The sequence below is a fragment of the Zophobas morio genome, unplaced genomic scaffold, assembly GCF_036711695.1.
Source record: "Zophobas morio isolate AGI-343-1 ecotype UQ-CSIRO unplaced genomic scaffold, CSIRO_AGI_Zmor_V1 ptg000021l, whole genome shotgun sequence".
Lineage (NCBI taxonomy): Eukaryota > Metazoa > Arthropoda > Insecta > Coleoptera > Tenebrionidae > Zophobas > Zophobas morio.
In genome coordinates this window covers 19,633,411-19,654,057 of record NW_026972126.1, presented here as the reverse complement: position 1 = coordinate 19,654,057, position 20,647 = coordinate 19,633,411, and the positions used below count along the sequence as shown (strand labels likewise).

Genomic DNA, 20,647 nt, shown 5'->3' with positions numbered 1-20,647 from the left:
TTTGAAAAACTTTGATTTTGAAAAAGTTGCCTAAAAATCCTTTTAAAATTCTAGGAAATAGACTTCGACGTGCCGATTCTAAAAATATAAAGTTTTTATGGTCCTGGACCAAGATTTTGGAAATATTCGGTTTGAAATGCAATTAACAAAAATCCAAAAATTCTCATATTTCAATAGGCGATTCTGGAAAATTGGTAGTAGTGAGACCGAATGAAACTCCGGGAAATCGAAATATACATGATAATGTCTTTAAATAAGTTTCGAAGTTGACAGATAAATTCTAAAATTTTGAAGTTTTAAAAAATTTTGAATCTGAAAAATTGGTCTAGAAATGCTCAAAAAATGGTGGGATTTATATTTCGACCTTCTGTTTCCAAAAATATAACTTTTTTATGGTCTCAGGGCAAGATTTTAGAAATATTTGGTTTGCAATGCAATTTTTTACAAAAATCAAAAAAAAAAACTCAGATTTCATTGGGCAATTCAGGAAAAATGATATAAGTTATCGAAGAAAGAAGTCCCAAAGTAACTCCGGAAGGTCGTAATGTACAGGGAAAATGTCTTTGAATAATAAGTTTCGAAGATCGTCGATAAATTCCAAAATTTTGAAGTTTTGAAAAACTTTGGTTTTGAAGAAAATTTTAAATGTTCAAATAAATAATCCTTACGGTGACTACGAAAAAATAATATAGAAATTTTGAAGGTTAAACTATTCTAACAAAAAAAGACAAAATTATAAAAGTTAAACAACCAAAAGAATTTAAACCGACAAAAAATTAAAATGTATATAAAAATCAAACCAACATGCAAAAAAAAAGTACTTCACTTGTTATAATAAACAAAGAGGCCGTCGCAGTTGGCCATGTTCCACGGATGTGCCACCAATTCCGTCTTGGTTTTTATTTAGAAAAATCGAACAAAATTTTGTACAACAAATTCAAAATGTAAAAATGACTACGATTTTTTACTTTTCCCCAACCTATTTCAAAATCACGGTCAATTGAAAGCGAAACTTGAATTTATGTTGACCACAGTTTTGTTTTGATCATCTGTAACCACAACAATTTTTCCGCGGTATAAATTCCGTGGTCCTTCGAACCGGACGACAGTTTCAATTCCTCACTAATTGATTGTTTTGTTTTCGTCGTCCTTTGTAGCCACAACATTTTCGAAATCGTCAAGTTATATGTTACAATTTGGTCCTTCGAGCCGGACGACGACGCCTTACACCTAATTTCGAGCACCTGTGCCATGCGTGCAGCCACGCTTCCTCCCCCGACGTGGACGCCTTCACCGCCATCATGGAAACCTGCGACAGGCACCGCTTTAGCCCCGCCATGCTCCCCATGTCGGCTCCAGGGACGGAATTAGCACAAACTCGTTCAATTCCCCACAAACACAGTCTCTATTAATGTAACGCCAACATTAGATTAGCTTTATTGGCACCGAGCACCACCAATTTATTAAAGCGAACGCCACCGATGATTAGATAAAAACCGTCTTTAGATGGATTATTCGTCGACGATATTGAAATCATATTATCACAAGGTGTTGCAAACGCCAACTATTAGTTAGAAAAAAGGGATTTAAACACTAATCGGCGCGATTTGACGAGATGAGGATTATTCCAGCTGATAAAATGACAACCTCCAAAGTGGGACTGGAGGACAACGTATTGCTTTGTTTACAGTCGGCTTTGATTAATTGAGAGCATTTGGCGGTGATGCATTAGGATTTTTTTTAAGGCGATCGAGTACGGTGTGCTTAAGGGGGTTCGATCTATTTTGAGAAAGGCGGATTAAGGTTGATTTTTTTTCGGTGAAGTACGTCAGCGGTTGCAGTGAGGTCTAATTTAAACTACAATTCGGGCTGGAAATAGTGGGCTGTAAAGCGCTGTTTTACGGGCCGTGACAGATTTTGGGGTTTATTGTAGCGAGGAATTCGAAAACATGCTGTAATTTTAAGTTAGAGCTGCTTGAATGGATGAGATTATGGTTTAACTAATAGGATGGAAATTTATGGTGTTTGCTCGATGTTACACCAAACAGTGAACAAAATTCACTTGTTCTTTACAGATTTGAGGCTAGCGCAGGTGTAGAAAGTAGTGGATTAAGCCACGAGGGTGGTAAATAAAGTTTACCACACTATAGTGTTTTTCCAGGACTGATGGATGAAGTAAAGAAAAAGAAGTAAAATAGACAAAAAAAATTGTCGCATAAATAAAAAGCGTGTTCCAACAATTATGAAACACACTATATATTTCTGAAGATTTGAAATATTTACGAAAATTTTTAAGCAAGAATTTTCAAGACACGACTTCATGGAAAAACAATCATATTAATAAAAATCAAAGCTCCGCCATTTTTAAATATGGAAGTTTACAATTTTGGATAACATTTTAAGTCCCCTTACTTCAACACGCCTACAAAAAACTACTTTAAACTTATTTATACAGAGTGATTAAATTTGTGACATCAGTTTTCTGATGTTTTTCGAATGGAACACCCTATATATTTAAAAATATGTAATGTTTTACTACTGTGGAACACTAATTATTCGAGGATAATTCAGGAAGTTCCTTCAAATTGCCCAGGATTATTTCAAAATCTTAAAAGTTGTTTACAAACAACTTCCCTTGCTTCTAAAGCACAGCAAATACCTACTACATCATTTATAAAATTTGAAAAATGTTTTCCAGATAAAAACAGATTCAGTTAGACCTTTTTGGCTTAATTTACCAAGCTAGAATTTAGTGACATATACAGGGTGAGTCATTAAGCGTTAAAGTTAATAATTAAAATTATATCATTCTTGAAGTAGTATGCACCAAAATTATGTTCAATTATACAGAGAGTTCTATTTCTGAAACCTAACGTACAACCTACAACTCTATTTTTTGTTCTCTTTCTTTCGATACGTCGGTGTCTCTCTTAAAAAGGAAGCGAATAAAAAACAAAGTAAAATGCTATAATAAAACAGAAATATCAATATTTGAAAATTCTAATGTTCCAGAATTTTTTTATAAACACTCTATACATTAAGTCTCACTTTAATCGACCTTTATTTATCCCCCCACGAAATATTGTAACAGAGATTGTAAAAATAACCCAGTTACGATTTTTTTGCGACGTTTTGCATTGCTCAAAAATTTCAAGGAAACTGGAATAACGTGGCAACGCCGCGCCGCATCGGAATTTCAAAAATAAACGGAGGTTTTACAGCCGTTGCAGGATATGTACAAATATATACAACACACTGTATAGTTGAAAAGGATTCCAATGTATACTACTCAAAGAGCGGTACAACTTTTTTTCGACTACTTTACAGAGTGTTTTGTTTTCAGAGCATAGCAACTTAGTTTTTTTTTAATAGAATACCCACCCCACATACTTTACATATTCTGATTGGTTGATAACTATGGTATATTTTTGAAGTTCCGATGCAACGTTGCCAGGTTATTCCAATATTTCCAGATTTTAAATATTTGAAAGTATCTAGAAAGTGTGAAAAATCTATAAAGACCTAGAATCTTGAAAACTGAATAAAATATTGAATTTTGGCGTATCCGAAGACTAATATTTTTATAATATTTGGGAAATCTGAAACTTTTTGAAATTCTAAAGATTCCAAAAACTCTAAACAAAACAAAAATCTTGAAAATCTAAAAATCGTAAATATCTGAAGAATGCTCCCTTGAATTTTTTTAACCCTAAAAGCTCTAGAGGTCCTGAATACCCTCATTATTATCTTATAAATCTTAGAGATTCTAAAGAATTCAAAGGTTCCAGAAATTCTAAAAATTTATAGACTCTTGGGGTCTGTAGATTTTAAATATTTGGAAGTATCTAGAAAATCTGAAAAATCTGGAAAGATCTAGAAATCTTGAAAACTGAGGAAAATATTGAATTCTGGCATATCCGAAGACTGCTATTTTCATAACATTTGGGAAATCTGGAACTTTTGGAAATCTTAAAGATTCCAAAATCTCTAAACAAAACAAAAATCTTAAAAACCTAAAAATTGTAAATATCTGAAGAATGCTCCTTTGAATTTTTTTAACCCTAAAAGCTCTAGAGGTCTTGAATACCCTAATTATTATCTTACAAATCTCAGAGATTCTAAAGAATTCAGAGATTACAAAAATTCTAAAGATTTATAATTTGATTAATTTGGGGTCTATAAATTTTAAATATTTGGAAATATCTAGAAAATCTGAAAAATCTAGAAAGATCTAGAAATCTTTAAAATTGAGGAAAATATTGAATTCTGGCATATCCGAAGACTGATATTTTTATGACATTTGGGAAATCTGGAACTTTTGGAAATTTTAACGATTCCAAAATCTCTCCACAAAACAAAAATTTTAAAATCCTAAAAATCGTAAATATCTGAAAAATGCTCCCTCTAATTTTTTTAGTCCTAAAAGCTCTAGAGGTTCTGAATACATTAATTATTATCTTATAAGTGTCAGAGATTCTAAAGAATCCAAAGTTTCCAAAAATTCTGAAGATTTATAGGCTCTTGGAGTATATAAATTTTAAATAAGCATTTGGAAATATCTAGAAAGACCTGGGAATCTTGAAAATTGAGGAAAATATTGACTTCTGGCTTATAAGAAGATTGATATTTTTAGAACATTTGGGAAGTCTGGAACTCTTGAAAATTTTAAAGATTCCAAAAATTGTAAACAAAACAAAAATCTTAAAAATCTAAAAATCGTAAAAATTTGAAGAATGCTCCCTCTAATTTTTTTAGTCCTAAAAGCTCTAGAGGTTCTGAATACATTAATTATTATCTTATAAGTGTCAGAGATTCTAAAGAATCCAAAGTTTCCAAAATTTCTAAAGATTTATAGGCTGTTGGAGTATATAAATTTTAAATAAGCATTTGGAAATATCTAGAAAGACCTGGGAATCTTGAAAATTGAGGAAAATATTGACTTCTGGCTTATAGGAAGATTGATATTTTTAGAACATTTGGGAAGTCTGGAACTCTTGAAAATTTTAAAGATTCCAAAAATTGTAAACAAAACAAAAATCTTAAAAATCTAAAAATCGTAAAAATTTGAAGAATGCTCCCTCTAATTTTTTTAGTCCTAAAAGCTCTAGAGGTTCTGAATACATTAATTATTATCTTATAAGTGTCAGAGATTCTAAAGAATCCAAAGTTTCCAAAATTTCTAAAGATTTATAGGCTGTTGGAGTATATAAATTTTAAATAAGCATTTGGAAATATCTAGAAAGACTTGGGAATCTTGAAAATTGAGGAAAATATTGACTTCTGGCATATAGGAAGATTGATATTTTTAGAACATTTGAGAAGACTGGAACTCTTGAAAATTTAAAGATTCCAAAAATTGTAAACAAAACAAAAATCTTAAAAATCTAAAAATTGTAAATATCTGAAGAATGCTCCCTATTATTTTTTAGTCCTAAAAGCTCTAGAGGTCCTGAATACAGTAATTATTATCTTATAAGTGTCAGAGATTCTAAAAAATTCAAAGGTTCCAAAAATTCTAAAGATTTGTAGACTCTTGGGGTATGTAAATTTTAAATATTTGGAAATATCTGGAAAGACCTGGGAATCTTGAAAATTGAGGAAAATATTGACTTCTGACATATCCGAAGATTGATAGTTTTAGAACATTTGGGAAATCTGGAACTCTTGAAAATTTTAAAGATTACAAAAATTCTAAACAAAACAAAAATCTTAAAAATCTAAAATCGGAAAAATCTGAAGAAGGCTTCCTTTAATTTTTTTAGGCCTAAAAGCTCTAGAGGTCCTGAAAACCTTAATTGTTATCTTAAACATCTCAGAGATTCTAAAGAATTCAAAGATTCCAAAAATTCTAAAGATTTATAGACTCTTGGAGTCTATAAATTTCAAATATTTGGAAATATCAAGAAAATGTGAAAAATCTAGAAATCTTGAAAATTGAGGAAAATATGGAATTCTGGCATATCCGAAGATTGATATTTTTATAACATTTGGGAAATCTGAAACTTTTTGAAATTTTAAAGATTCCAAAAACTCTAAACAAAACAAAAATCTTATAAATCTAAAAATCGTAAATATCTAAAGAATGCTTCCTTTAATTTTTTTAGGCCTAGAGGTCCTGAAAACCATAATTATTATCTTATAAATCTCAGAGATTCTAAAAAATTCAAAGATTCCAAAAATTCTAAAGATTTATAATTTGGGGTCTATAAATTTTAAATATTTGGAAACATCTAGAAAAGCTGAAAAATCTAGAAAGATTTAGGAATCTTGAAAACTGAGAAAAATATTGAATTTTGGCATATCCGAAGATTGATATTGTTAGAACATTTGGGAAATCAGGAACTCTTGAAAATTTTAAAGATTCCAAAAATTCTAAACCAAACAAAAATCGTAAAAATCTGAAGAATGCTTTCTTTAATTTTTGTAATCCTAAAAGTTCGAGAGGTCCTAAATACCCTAATTATTATCTTACAAATCTCACAGATTCTAAAGAATCCAAAAATTCTAAAGATTTATAGACGTATTTGCGACCTCTGCATTGCTCAAAAATTTCAAGGAAATTGGAAAACGTGGCAACGTCGCATCTGAATTTGAAAAATAAATGGTGGTTTTGTTGAAAAAAAGAACAAGTGATGTGTTACGTCCTAAAATCAGAACACTCTGTACAGTTGAAAAGGATTCTAATGTATGCTACTCAAAAACCGTACAACTTTTTTCCAGTACGTATACAGAGTGTTTTGTTTTGAGGATATAGCACGCAACTTCGTTTATAGGATACATAATATACCTACATATTTTTGTTTTTGAAGTTCCGATGCAACGTTGCCAGGTTATTCGAATTTGTTCTTTTTTTAGGAATACAAGGGTTCACAAAAATTATAGCAATAACGTTATTTTTAAGATCTGTGTTGCAATATTTTATGAAGACATACACAGAGGCGCACTTTGCTAGAGTACCAATTAAAATATATACAGAGTGTTTATAAAAAAATTAAACCCTGCAATTTCCAAATCTCTATATTTGACTTTTTTTAAAGTAGAACAGCCTGTATTTTATTACATACTGCACCTTACTTTATTTTTTATACAATATGTAATAAATAATAATATACAGGATGACTTTCCAAGCACTAATTTAAATGATTTGCTTACGCTTACTTTTATGAAAAAAATTATTATAACCATTTTTCCGGAAGTGGCATGACCTTATTATTCACATTGATATTTTTTCAGTATATCTGGTAGAGTTTTTTTGTAAAATTTTGACATCTTTTAAATATTACTATTGAACTTTTTTTATAATTAAGCGTTTCTTAATTTAAAATTAGGTTTGAACGGGGATGACAATGAAGATCTGGCATAAAAATAAGATGCTTTAAATATCTCCGAGCATGCAAAACTGGCAACATTTGTAAAAAGTAAAGACTGGAATGGAGGCATAAGACAAAAATTGACTAATTTCATAGCAATGTCGGGTGTAGCGAAAGCTTGAAACTATGTCTTTGATTGTATCCAATACTCTACAGAAAACACAAGCTTTAAAAATACTGTCGGAGTTTGCCTCCAAAATTGCCACTTACTTAAAAAGGTAACTCCGAAGGCTACACCGGGCATGGTTGTAGGCGGACGTCTGCGATAATGGTGAGCCACGTTGTAGATGTGCTGGCCTTAAAAAGACACGGAGGAGTAACACCGCAGTAATACAATTCAGTTCAAACTCTACCATTCCATAAAATTTGCATTCAGAGTTGACTGACATTAAAAAAAAAATTGACACACATATTTCACCGCATATGTGTAATATTTATAAATTTAAATCTCTAGGGTATTTGCTTACACAAAATGTTACTAAAACAAACAAAGCGATTTATTAGGTTTGATAAAAATTTTCCTTCCGATGTGATAGATGGCTCGGTTTTTTCGAATTTTTAAGTGTCATCTGGCAACATATTTATAATTTGTCAGTCTGAGTCATGATTATTTAAATTTCTTTGAATTTGTTGCCGTCTAGCTGTACAGATTTTAGTTTATTTAAATTCTCTGCATTGAAGTTCTACTTATCGTGACAAATATTTAGGTTCCATTTACACGCGAATTGCGATTTTTCATACACCAGTGAAAACCTCATTAAACCATAATTAACAAATTAATGAATTTTTTACAAAGTTACAAATTAAGTAACTGCGGATTAATTCCGCAATGACGTTCTTTAGAGACTTTACGACCATTTTACGTCCCATAAAAAGAAAATTACCATAGCGGCTATAAACCAAGCGTGCCTCCGCACTTCTGACACAATTTTGAAAAATTTTTCAGAGCTTTCTAGACAGAAGACGGTCATTTTTTGCCAAAATTAATTATTCGAAAATGGCGTGACCGCACTTTTCCTCCGAATCACGATTTAAATAGTTGTTACACAAAAACGTGGGTAAAAAACTGAAGATAACGCGGAATTATGCACGAAACGACCTTGCGGACCCCAGAATTTTTGGCGCCGGCTATTTGCGTTCGATTTTGAAACCGGAGCTTCGAATTTGGTTTTGTTTCTGCGTTCGTCGACCTTTCGAATTTTCACTGTGATTAATCCGGAAGTTTTCGGAGGTGAAACAGTCGAAATTAATCCGGGTTTGCTCACCTTGAAAATGAGGAAGTGTGACGTCGAGTCGTCAGGAGGAAATTTATTGGAAATTATAAAGATAAAAGGGAATGAATTTGTGCGTGTTCTTATGAAAATAACGAGAAATGGCGATAAGAGCGACTTGATAACGCGATCAAACGCAAAATTTGAACTTGAAAATGCTCGAAGTCAGTGTCAGGGAAAAATTAAACAAGATTTTGGCTTCGGAAACAGCTGTTTCGACGCGCCGATTCGTAAGCCATAAATTTTTGTTTTATTTCGGGCTTAAGATTTGTGTGCTTTTAATCCTGATTAAAGTCGGCTTTATTGCTTTATACGTAACGGGTACAGAGTTCTGTCACAATTTAGATCTGAGGGATATAGGAGCTTAGAGAAGATTGTTCGACGAAATCGGATTAATTTACAAAATTCAGACGGTGTTGGCGCGAATAAATTAGCACGAGACAAATTATTATGATTGGTAATTTACTGACCATAAGCTAGTTAGGAGCTAAACAGGTTTTTGAGTGGTGTGTCGACACAAATCGTGTAAGTTTTGTTAAAGCGCCTCCGGGTTTTTTACCGTTAAAGTGCGGAAAGCCTGGAGGTTGGAAAATTGTTGAATTTAAATTACACATGAAAAAGATTTTGGAGAAATATTCTCGGGTTACGAACTTTCTCCGGATGTTTTAGAAATAAAAATATTACGGTTTGGAAAAGTCGTCATGATAAATTTTCGTGTCTAAATTAATCATTTTTCTATTACATGAGTGACTAAGTGGTGATAAGGTAAGGCATAAAAATACTACTTTTAGTGATAAAGATAACGGGAAAATCAGAGTGCATACATGCGTTATTATGACGTCGCTATGACGTCACTGTGGTTGGTATTATGAAAAAATTTCTATGATTATAAATTTGAGATGAAAGAAATATAAGGTAGTTCAGATTTGTTTTCTCTGACACTTAGTTAAAGAGAATTTCCTTTAAAATGAAAACATCTGTCAGCGATTCATATATCATTTGTCCTTTCGTTCAACTGTTATTCCGGTGCCAAGTTGTCAATCAACCAAGTTTTAAATTTTACGGTGAACAAAGTCCTAAATAATTAAGCTTTAAAAATAAATGAAAGATTTAATTTAGTTTAATTTTTTATTTCAATTAAAAATCTAGAAAAAATTTAAAAACAAAAACCACAAACACGAAACGAAAAAAATTCCGTCCGGAAAATATTTGACGACGTCATGTTGTTAAGCAGCTGATTTCGGTTAGTTGTGGCGTTTTGACCTTTATTAGTTATAATTAATATTCGTTTAAATTTTGTAAATATATTCATCACTAGTGACATCATGGACGGCATAATTTACCTAAAAGATTAACACAAGTAATGTGTGAAACAAAATTATTTACCCGATAATTGAAGATCTTAAATTCTATAGAATTTTTGCGTAAACGAGGTCTTAATACTAAGATTCACAACCAAAATAGTTTTGCCTATATGAACAAACGATCAAGAAAAATATACCCAATAATTAATTTTCGGTAGGCAATTTTTTCTAAAATCTGTGTTACAGTTTTTGTGGGTTAAAGTTAAATTTAGGCCCGCCCACCCACCCGTTCCAAAATAAGAAATAAGTCTTGTGGTTATTAGTGTAACAAAAAAATTACGGTTAGCAATTTTTTTCTTCTTTAACAGCCCCAGTCCCATTCTACGAAAAAATATATATAATTAACCCCGCCCACCCACCCGCCTCCAATTCAGTAATTAATTTAATCTTGTTTGAAAGATTGTGGATCCCATACTGAACTGAAATAAAATTAGTCCTTAGAAAGAAAAGAGAATTTCACAATTTCATAAAATTTTTTGTGAAAAAAAAATGATCTCAGATTTTCTTGCGAATTTTTAAATATTTTGTGGTTTAATTTCTTCAAAAATTTCCACAGTTTTTCAAAAGTAACCAAAAGTAACCAAAATGGAATGTGACAATTTAGAGATATTTTCAAAAATCTTGAAATCCAGTTAAAATTTATCGACTTTGTTTTTTTTATGAATGTGTGATTCAATTTAAAAAATATCCAAAAAAAACTGTCATATTTCAATAAAATTTTAGAAATATCCGGTTTGAAATGCAATTTTTTAAAAGCATTTTTTCTTCTATAATTGCTAAATTTTTCGAAAATACACAAAATAAAATGAGACAAATTTTGAGCTGTTTTAAAAATGTAACTTTGAACCATAATATCTCAAAAAATCTGTAGAAATATCGACTTTAGATTCTTGTTTCTGACAGATGAATAATTCCAGGGCAAACACGATTTTTTTCAGAATTTTTGACCAGCGGGTTTTTCCAGATTTTGTGACTTCGCAGTTCAGAAACTGTTCAAAATATCGATAACGAAATGAATTTCTGAAAAAATGGTAGAAGCAACGAAGAAATCAAATCGAAAGTAACTTTGGAAGCCGAAATGTACAGGAACATGGCTTTGATTAAGTTTCGAAAATGGCTGATAAATTCCGAAATTTTGAAGTTTTGAAAAATTTGGATTTTGAAAAATTGGCCTAAAAATCCCCAAAAAATATGGGATTTAGATTTCGACGTTTTGTTTCCATAAATATGATTCCAGCGAAGATTTAAGAAATATTCGGTTTGCAATGTAATTTTTTTAAAACTCGCAGAATTCAATGGGCGATTTTGGAAAAATGGTAGGCGTTATGGAAGAAATGAGACCGAAAGTAACTCCCGCAGTTCAAAAGTTAGAGGTAATTTTGGTCAAATTTTCAAGCTAGTCGAAAATTTTCAAAATTTTGAAGCATTGAAAAATTTTGGTTGTGAGGAAGTTGTCTAAAAATCCTCAAAAAAATTCTGGGACATACATTTCAACATGCCGATTCGAAAAATAAAGCGTTTCTATTGTCCCGAGATAATTTTTTAGAAATATTCGGACTGAAATGCAATGTAAACAAAATCCAAAAATCCGTCATATTTCAATTTCTGAAAAAATAGTAGAAGCAACGAAGAAATCAAATCGAAAGTAACTTAGGAAGTCGAAATGTACAGGAAAATGGCTTTGATTAAGTTTCGAAAATGGCTGATAAATTCCGAAATTTTGAAGTTTTGAAAAATTGGCCTAAAAATCCCCAAAAAAATATGGGATTAGATTTCGACGTTTTCTTTCCATAAATATGATTCCAGCGAAAATTTTAGAAATATTCGGTTTACAATCTAATTTTTTTTTAAACTCGCAGAATTCAATGGACGATTTTGGAAAAATGGTAGGCGCTATGGAAGAAATGAGACCGAAAGTAACTTCCGGAGTTCAAAAGTTAGAGGTAATTTTGGTCAAATTTTCAAGGTAGTCGAAAATTTTCAAAATTTTGAAGCATTGAAAAATTTTGGTTTTAAAGAAGTTGTCTAAAAATTTTCAAAAAAATTCTTGGACATGCATTTCAACATGCCGATTCGAAAAATAAAGCGTTTCTATTGTCCCGAGATAATATTTTAGAAATATTCGGACTGAAATGTAATTTAAACAAAATCCAAAAATCCGTTATATTTCAATTTCTGAAAAAATGGTAGAAGCAACGAAGAAATCAAATCGAAAGTAACTTTGGAAGTCGAAATGTACAGGAACATGGCTTTGATTAAGTTTCGAAAATGGCTGATAAATTCCGAAATTTTGAAGTTTTGAAAAATTTGGATACTGAAAAATTGGCCTAAAAATCCCCAAAAAAATATGGGATTTAGATTTCGACGTTTTGTTTCCATAAATATGATTCCAGTGAAGATTTTGAAATATTCGGTTTGCAATGTAATTTTTTTAAAAACTCGCAGAATTCAATGGGCGATTTTGGAAAAATGGTAGGCGTTATGGAAGAAATGAGACCGAAAATAACTCCCGGAGTTCAAAAGTTAGAGGTAATTTTGGTCAAATTTTCAAGCTAGTCGAAAATTTTCAAAATTTTGAAGTATTGAAAAATTTTGGTTACAAAGAAGTTGTCTAAAAATCCTCAAAAAAATTCTTGGACATGCATTTCAACATGCCGGTTCGAAAAATAAAGCGTTTCTATTGTCCCGAGATAATTTTTTAGAAATTTTCGGACTGAAATGCAATTTAAACAAAATCCAAAAATCAGTCATATTTCAATTTCTGAAAAAATAGTAGAAGCAACGAAGAAATCAAATCGAAACTAACTTTGGAAGTCGAAATGTACAGGAACATGGCTTTGATTAAGTTTCGAAAATGGCTGATAAATTCCGAAATTTTGAAGTTTTGAAAAATTTGGATTTTGAAAAATTGGCCTAAAAATCCCCAAAAAAATATGGGATTTACATTTCGACGTTTTGTTTCCATAAATATGATTCCAGCGAATATTTTAGAAATATTCGGTTTGCAATGTAATTTTTTTTAAAACTGGCAGAATTCAATGGACGATTTTGGAAAAATGGTAGGCGTTATGGAAGAAATGAGATCGAAAGTAACTCCCGGAGTTCAAAAGTTAGAGGTAATTTTGGTCAAATTTTCAAGCGAGTCGAAAATTTTCAAAATTTTGTAGCATTGAAAAATTTTGGTTTTAAAAAAGTTGTCTAAAAATTCTCAAAAAAATTCTTGGACATGCATTTCAACATGCCGATTCGAAAAATAAAGCGTTTCTATTGTCCCGAGATAATTTTTTAGAAATATTCGGACTGAAATGCAATTTAAACAAAATCCAAAAATTGCCCATATTTCAATTTCTGAAAAAATAGTAGAAGCAACAAAGAAATCAAATCGAAAGTAACTTTGGAAGTCGAAATGTACAAAAAAGTGTCGTCGGTTAAGTTCCAAAGATGGTCGAAAAGTTCCGAAATGTTTATAAGAGAATTGAATTTGTAAAATTTTGGATTTGAAAAAGTAGTCTAAAAATCGTTCAAAAAATTCCGAGAAATAAATTTCGACATGCTAATTCCAAAAATGTAGCGTCTCGGGCAAGATTTTGGAAATATTCAGTATGAAATGCATTTTTTTCTTAATTCAAAAAAGTCTGATATTTCAAAAGGCGTTTCTGGAAAAATGATACCAATTATTAAAAAAATGAAGCCGAAAGAACCTCCGGGAGGTTAAAATGTACAGGAAAATGTCTTTGATTAAAATTCGAAGCTAGTTCAAATTTTGAAGTTTTGAAAATTTTGATTTCGAAAAATTGGCCTAAAAATCCCCAAAAAATTGAAGGATTTAGACTTCGACGTTTTGTTTCCATAAATAAGATCGCCGCGCAAGATTTCAGAAATATTCGGATTTTAATACAATTTTTTAAAAAATCCCAAAAATTCGTAGATTTCTAGAAAAATGGTAAGATTTATTGAAGAAATGAGACCGACAGAAGCTCCCGGAGGTCGAAATGTAGAGCAAAATGTCTTTGATAAAGTTTAAAAAACGGTCAAAAATTCTGAAATTTTAAAGATTTGGAACATTTTCGGTTTGAAACATTTGTCTAAATATTCTCAAAAAATTATGGGGTTTAGATTTCGACGTTTTGTTTACATAAATATAGCGTTATTATGGTTCCGTGGCAAGATTTTACAAATATTCAGTTTGAAATACAATTTTTTATAAAAATCCAAAAAAACGAGCTGATTTCAATGGGCAATTATGGAAAAATGGTAGGAGTTATCGAAGAAATTAGTCCGAAATTAACTCCGGGAGGTTTTAATGTAGAGGAAAACCTCTTTGATTAAAATTCGAAGATGGCCGATAAATTCCGAAATTTTGAAATTTTGAAAAATATGCCTAAAAATCCTCAAAAAATTCTAGGATTTAGATTTCGACGTTTTGTTTCCATAAATAAGATTGCAGCGTAAGATTTCAGAAATATTCGGATTTTAATACACTTTTTTTAATTCCAAAAATTCGTAGATTTCTAGAAAAATGGTAAGATTTATTGAAAAAATGAGACCGACAGGAACTCCCGGAGGTCGAAATGTAGAGAAAAATGTTTTAATAAAGTTTAAAAAATGGTCAAAAATTCTGAAATTTTAAATATTTGAAACATTTTCGGTTTGAAACATTTGTCTAAATATTCTCAAGAAATTCCGGTATTTAGATTTCAACGTTTTGTTTCCATAAATATAACGTTTTTATGATTCCGGGGCAAGATTTTACAAACATTCAGTTTGAAATGCAATTTTTTAAAAAAATCCAAAAAAAAACGCGCAGATTTCAATGGGCAATTTTGGAAAAATGGTAGCAGTCATCGAAGAAATGACTCCGAAATTAACTTCGGGAGGTTTCAATGTAGAGGAAAACCTCTTTGATTAAAATTTGAAGATGGTCGATAAATTCCGAAATTTTGGAGTTTTGAAAAATTTTGGTTTTAAAAAAGTTGTCTAAAAATCCTCAAAAAATTCTGGCATATAGATTTCGACATGCCGATTACAAAAATGCAGCGTTTTATGGACCCGGGGCAACATTTTAGAAATTTCCGGTTTGAAGTTCTTTTTTTTAATCCGAAAACTGTCATAATTTCAAAAAACAATTTTTGAAAAAAGGTGTTATGGAAGAAATGAGACCAAAAGTTACTTCTGAAGTTCAAAATGTAGAGGGAAGTGTCTTTGGTCAAATTTCGAAGCTAGTTATAAAATTCCAAAATTTTTCGAAAAATTTTGGTTTTAAAAAAGTTGTCGAAAAATCCTCAAAACATTCTGGGACATTCTGAAAAAATAGTAAGATTTATTGAAGAAATCATGCCGACAGAAACTGCCGGAGGTCGAAATGCACAGGTTAAAAAATGGTCAAAAATTATGAAATTTTCAAGATTTGAAACATGTTCGGTTTGAAACATTTGCCTAAACATTCTCAAGAAATTCCGTGATTTAGATTTCGACCTTTTGTTTCCATAAATATAGCGTTTTCATGATTCCGGGACAAGATTTCACAAATATTCAGTTTGAAATGAAATTTTTTAAAAAATGCAGAAAAACGCGCAGATTTCAATGGGCCGTTATTATGGAAAAATGGTCCGAGTTATCGACGAGATGAAGCCGAAACTAAGGGAGGTTTTAATGTAGAATAAAACCTCTTTGATTAAAATTCGAAGATGGTCGATAAATTTCGGAATTTTGAAGTTTTGAAAAATTTTGGTTTTGAAAAAGTTGTTATAAAATCCTTTAAACATTCTGGGACATTCTGCAAAAATACTAAGATTTATTGAAGAAATCAGGCCGACAGAAACTCCCCGAGGTCGAAATGTAGAGGAAAATGTCTTTGATAAAATTCAAAAAATGGTCAAAAATTCTGAAATTTTAAAGATTTGAAACATTTGTCTAAATGTTCTCAAGAAATTCTGGGATCTAGATTTCGAGGTTTTGTTTCCATAAATATAGCGTTTTTATGATTCAAGGGCAAGATTTTACAAATATTCAGTTTGAAATGCAATTTTTTTAAAAATCCAAAAAAACGCGCAGATTTCATTGGGCAATTATGGAAAAATGGTCCGAGTTATCGACGAGATGAAGCCGAAACTAACTAAGGGAGGTTTTAATGTCGAAGAAAACCTATTTAATTAAAATTCGAAGATGGTCGAAAAATTCCGAAATTTTGAAGTTTTGAAAAATTTTGGTTTTGAAAAAGTTGTTATAAAATCCTCAAAACATTCTGGGACATTCTGGAAAAATACTAAGATTTATTGAAGAAATCAGGCCGACAGAAACTCCCCGAGGTCGAAATGTAGAGGAAAATGTCTTTGATAAAATTTAAAAAATGGTCAAAAATTCTGAAATTTTAAAGATTTGAAACATTTGTCTAAATGTTCTCAAGAAATTCTGAGATCTAGATTTCGACGTTTTGTTTCCATAAATATAGTGTTTTTATAATTCCGGGGCAAGATTTTACAAATAGTCAGTTTGAAATGCATTTTTTTCAAATCCAAAAAAACGCGCAGATTTCAATGGGCAATTATGGAAAAATCGTCGGAGTTATGGAAGAAATGAGGCCGAAACTATCTCCGGTAGGTTTTAATGTAGAGGAAAACCTCTTTGATTAAAATTCGAAGATGGTCGATAAATTCCGAAATTTTGCAGTTTTGAAAAATTTTGGTTTGAAAAGGTTGTTTAAAAATCTTCAAAAAATTCTGGGATATAGATTTTGACATGCCGATTCAAAAAATACAGCGTTTTTATTGTATCGGGGTAATATTTTAGAAGTACTTGGACTGAAATACAAATTAAGCAAAATCTAAAAAACCCTCATTGAGCGATTGTGGAAAAATGTGAAGAGTTTAAAGTAGCTGAGATACAAAAAAAGAAAGAAGGAAGATCCAAAAAAATATATAAAAGAACACGATAAAAAAGAAAATTATTTTAAAAATGTAACTTTGAACCAGAATATTTCAAAAATCAGTAGTTATATCAACCGGTTTTTCCGGAGTTACGCTAAATAAGTCCTTAAGAAAAGTACTCGATTTTTCCGAAATTTTCCATTTTCGTTTTGCAATTGCAAATTTTTTAAAGAGCGAGTTTTTTAATTTTGCAGCTGCACCTGATTACGTTTGTTATTTTTAGCACTTATTAGTATTTTTGAACATGAATATGTTAAAAACAAATCTAAAAATACACTTCACGAATTAATTACAACACTGCTTTGCATAAATAAACCAAAAATACCCACAACCTGGGATAAATCTGTAACTGCAAAAACATAAATCGTAAAGTTTAAAGAGCCTTTTAGCAAATTAGTCTATAAACCTAGATAAATAATTTAAAAATATCGCAAAAATGACGAATTTTCATCACGTAATTCGAAAAAGCGCTCAAAAGTTCAACAGAACAATAAACCCCAGTTTCAGCCGCAATAAATTCCCCATTCAGCACACTTCATCAATCATCCCGATTAATCTAAAAGCTTCAAAGTCCATTGAGCATCCCGTCACCTCCCACACAAATCTCACAATTACTACCAACTTAAACTCCTTCCTCATCTCCGCCGGTAAAAAGACACTAAATATGCAAACAGAATCGCCTTTTAGCATTAACATACCAGCCGAGTCAGTTCTATAAAAAGCCTCGTAGTAAACACTCCGCTTTAAAAATAAAATTTCAAAAAAAAACAACCCTAAAAAAACCCGAATCGAGGTTAATGGCGCTTCTCTTAACACCTGATCGAAACTGTAGACACGCCGTAAATTCCCCAATTTTCATAAATCTCACTAACCCGATTTGAATAACCGCACCGGTAATTAATAACAATGGCACGAGTGTGAACAAATTGCAATTTCAAACACGCGGAACACTGCACAGACACTCAGCGCCCACCAACGAAACTTTCACTTTTTTCCTCGTTCTTATCACTATCAGCGGGCAAAACACGACCAACACAAGAACAATGAACAATTCCACCACCTCTTGTCACAGCCGAGCCACTTAAACTAAAGTATTTGACGACACAATTCGGGCACGAGAATTTGGCGCAGTTTGCAAAATCTATTTATTATTATCGTCTGGACGCGAACATCGCACGTTTTTAAAATTATTCTTCACTCCGTGATGGTGGCGGTTACGAAACGGGTTGCATTATCGCGGCTATTTTTGCGACTTCAGGCGAACTTGATTTTGAATTTTTTATTGATTGGTTTTCGGAGTTGGGCAGCTGGTGCTTGAAATGTGTGACAAGTGGTTTTGAGTAATGGGGGTTTAATATGCGACGAAAGATTGTTTGTGCGAAATACAAAATTCGGAAGCAAGATGTAGCCATTTATAAGACGATGACAGAGATGCCAAAATATTTTATTAAAGGAAAAATCGGTACGTTGGGGTTAGTAACCATGAGGTTTATTTTGACTTCTGTTTGGACTTTCGATGACTTGCCAATTTTTAAAAGCGCGGAAGTTGCGGTTCCGCGTTTTTATTTGATCCATTAGATTCGGGAGATTGTTTAATGCCAGATTTTAAGAGCGGAACGTTGGTGAACACACGTGTGGAGAGTTTATTAGTGAGGTATTAGAGCGTAGATGGCGCTGTAAACGAGATTTTGACAAGAATGACAGATAACATTTTAAACCATTAAGTTTGATTTTATTTTTTATTTAAAAAATGTGGCAAAAACGTAATTACGAAGAAAATAACCAAAAAGAAGTAACAAAACAGCGATATTTTTCCAATAAAATAAATTAAAAATATGAAATAAATACTAAAGAATTAAAACATATAACCTATGAAAAAAAAAAAATGTTTACCTTCTGAAGGTATAAGGGTTTTGTAAATTTTGACAATTTTTCGAAACTAACCAAAATGAAATGAAACTATATTTAGAGGTTTTCGAAAAATGTAACTTTGGATTCAAATATCTCGAAAACTAGTTGAAATATCGACTTTGGTGTTTTTTTTTTCTGATGAAAGTGTCATTTTTCAATTTTGCAATTTTTCTGTTACAATTTTTCATTTTCCGACTATTCGATTTTTCCTTTCCTCAATTTTTCAAGTTATTCATTTTTAATTTTCATTTTCGCAATTTTTTAAATTTCGTTTTCTCGATTCTGTATCACAGTTTTTCGTTTTTTCACTTCCTTTATTTTTTTTTCAGTGTTTGTTTCGATTTTACAATTTTTCTTTTATTCAATTTTTCAAATTTTCAATCTCTTACTTTTTAGTCCCTCGATTTTTTGATTTTTAAATTTTTCAATTTTCAATATTTTCAATTTACAATACACATTTCATTTTCCCGATTTTGCATTTTTTCGATTTTTAAGTTTCTCAATTTTTGAATTTTTCGTTTCCTCAATTTTTCAAGTTTTTGATTTTTATTTTTCATTTTCCCGATTTTTTAATTTTAATATGACAAAAACGTAAACAGTAATTACAAACAAAAAAACAAACAAGAAGAAACAAAACAGCGATATTTTTCCAACAAAATAACTTAAAAATATGATCTCAGATTTTCTTGTGAATTTTTAAATATTTCCATTATTTTTGACCATCCTGTGTTTCTGGGTTTTGTTAATTTTGACATCTAGAAACTGTTTATGGTTTAATTTCTCCAAAAATTCCAACAATTTTTCAAAAGTAAAAAATGAAATGAAATTAAATATCTTTAGGTATTTTAAAAACGTAAATTTGAATCCAAATTGTCTCGAAAACCAGTTGAAATATTGATTTTGGATTTTTTTAATAGATGTGTCATTCGTGCTTCAATTAATAAAGAACCCAAAAACGGTCACATTTCTATGGGAGATTCTGGAAAACTGGCAGGACTTATCGAAGAAATGAGATTTTGTTGGTTAAATTTCGAAGATCATCGAAACATTTCGAAATTTTCAAGTTGAAAAAAAGTAACTTCGGGAGGCCGAAATGTATCTGAAAACGTCTTTGGTTAATTTTTGAACATGATCCAAATATTCCGAAATTTTCAAGTATTGAAAAAGTCTGATTTAAAAAAAAAATACCTGAAAATCTTCAAAAAATTTTGGGATATAGGTTTCGACGTGCTGATTCCAAAAATATAGCATTCCTATGGTCTCGGGGCCAGATTTTAGAAATATTCAGCTTGAGATGTAATTTAAAAAAAAAAACAAAAAACTGTAATTTTTCAATGGGAAATTCTTTTAAAAATTGCTTAAATTTTTTAAGGATATCGAAAATGAAATGTGACAAATTTGAAAGATTTTAAAAATTTAATTTTGGACCCGAAAATCTGGAAATCCAGTTGAAATATCAACTTTGGATTATTTTTTCTGACGAATGTATGATTTTTTTTTTCATAATTTTTGACCATGAGGTTTTTCCGGGTTTTGCAATTTTCACTTCTAGAAGCTGTTTATAGTTAATTTCTTCAAAAATTCCTACAGTTTTTCGAAAATAACCAAACTAAAATGAAATGAAACATCAGATATTTGAAAATGTAAATTTGTACCCAAATACCTCGAAAAAACAATTGAAATAACGACTTTTGAGTTTTTTTTTATGGATGTCATTCACGTTTCAATTTAAAAAAAAATCCAAAAAACTTTCAAATTTCAGTGGGAGATTATGGAAAACTTATCAAAGAAATGAGACCTAAAGT

The 20,647-nt window shown here is 30.9% G+C and overlaps 1 protein-coding gene across 8 annotated transcripts in view; it reads right to left on the bottom strand.

Annotated features, from left to right (window-relative positions):
- The window catches only part of LOC135132664 (G protein-activated inward rectifier potassium channel 3-like), an 85,112-nt gene that overhangs the window by 8,428 nt on the left and 56,037 nt on the right, over positions 1–20,647 (bottom strand). For 5 of the 8 annotated variants that reach the window (XM_064060822.1, XM_064060820.1, XM_064060819.1 and 2 more), the window contains exon 3: positions 7,581–7,667. The exons of 2 other annotated variants lie outside the window; for them this stretch is intronic. In XM_064060822.1, the coding sequence (XP_063916892.1) occupies positions 7,581–7,667 (87 nt within the window). Of the gene's footprint in view, positions 1–1,244; positions 1,646–7,580; positions 7,668–20,647 lie in introns of those variants that run through there. One more of the 8 variants, XM_064060825.1, reaches the window with a different exon arrangement.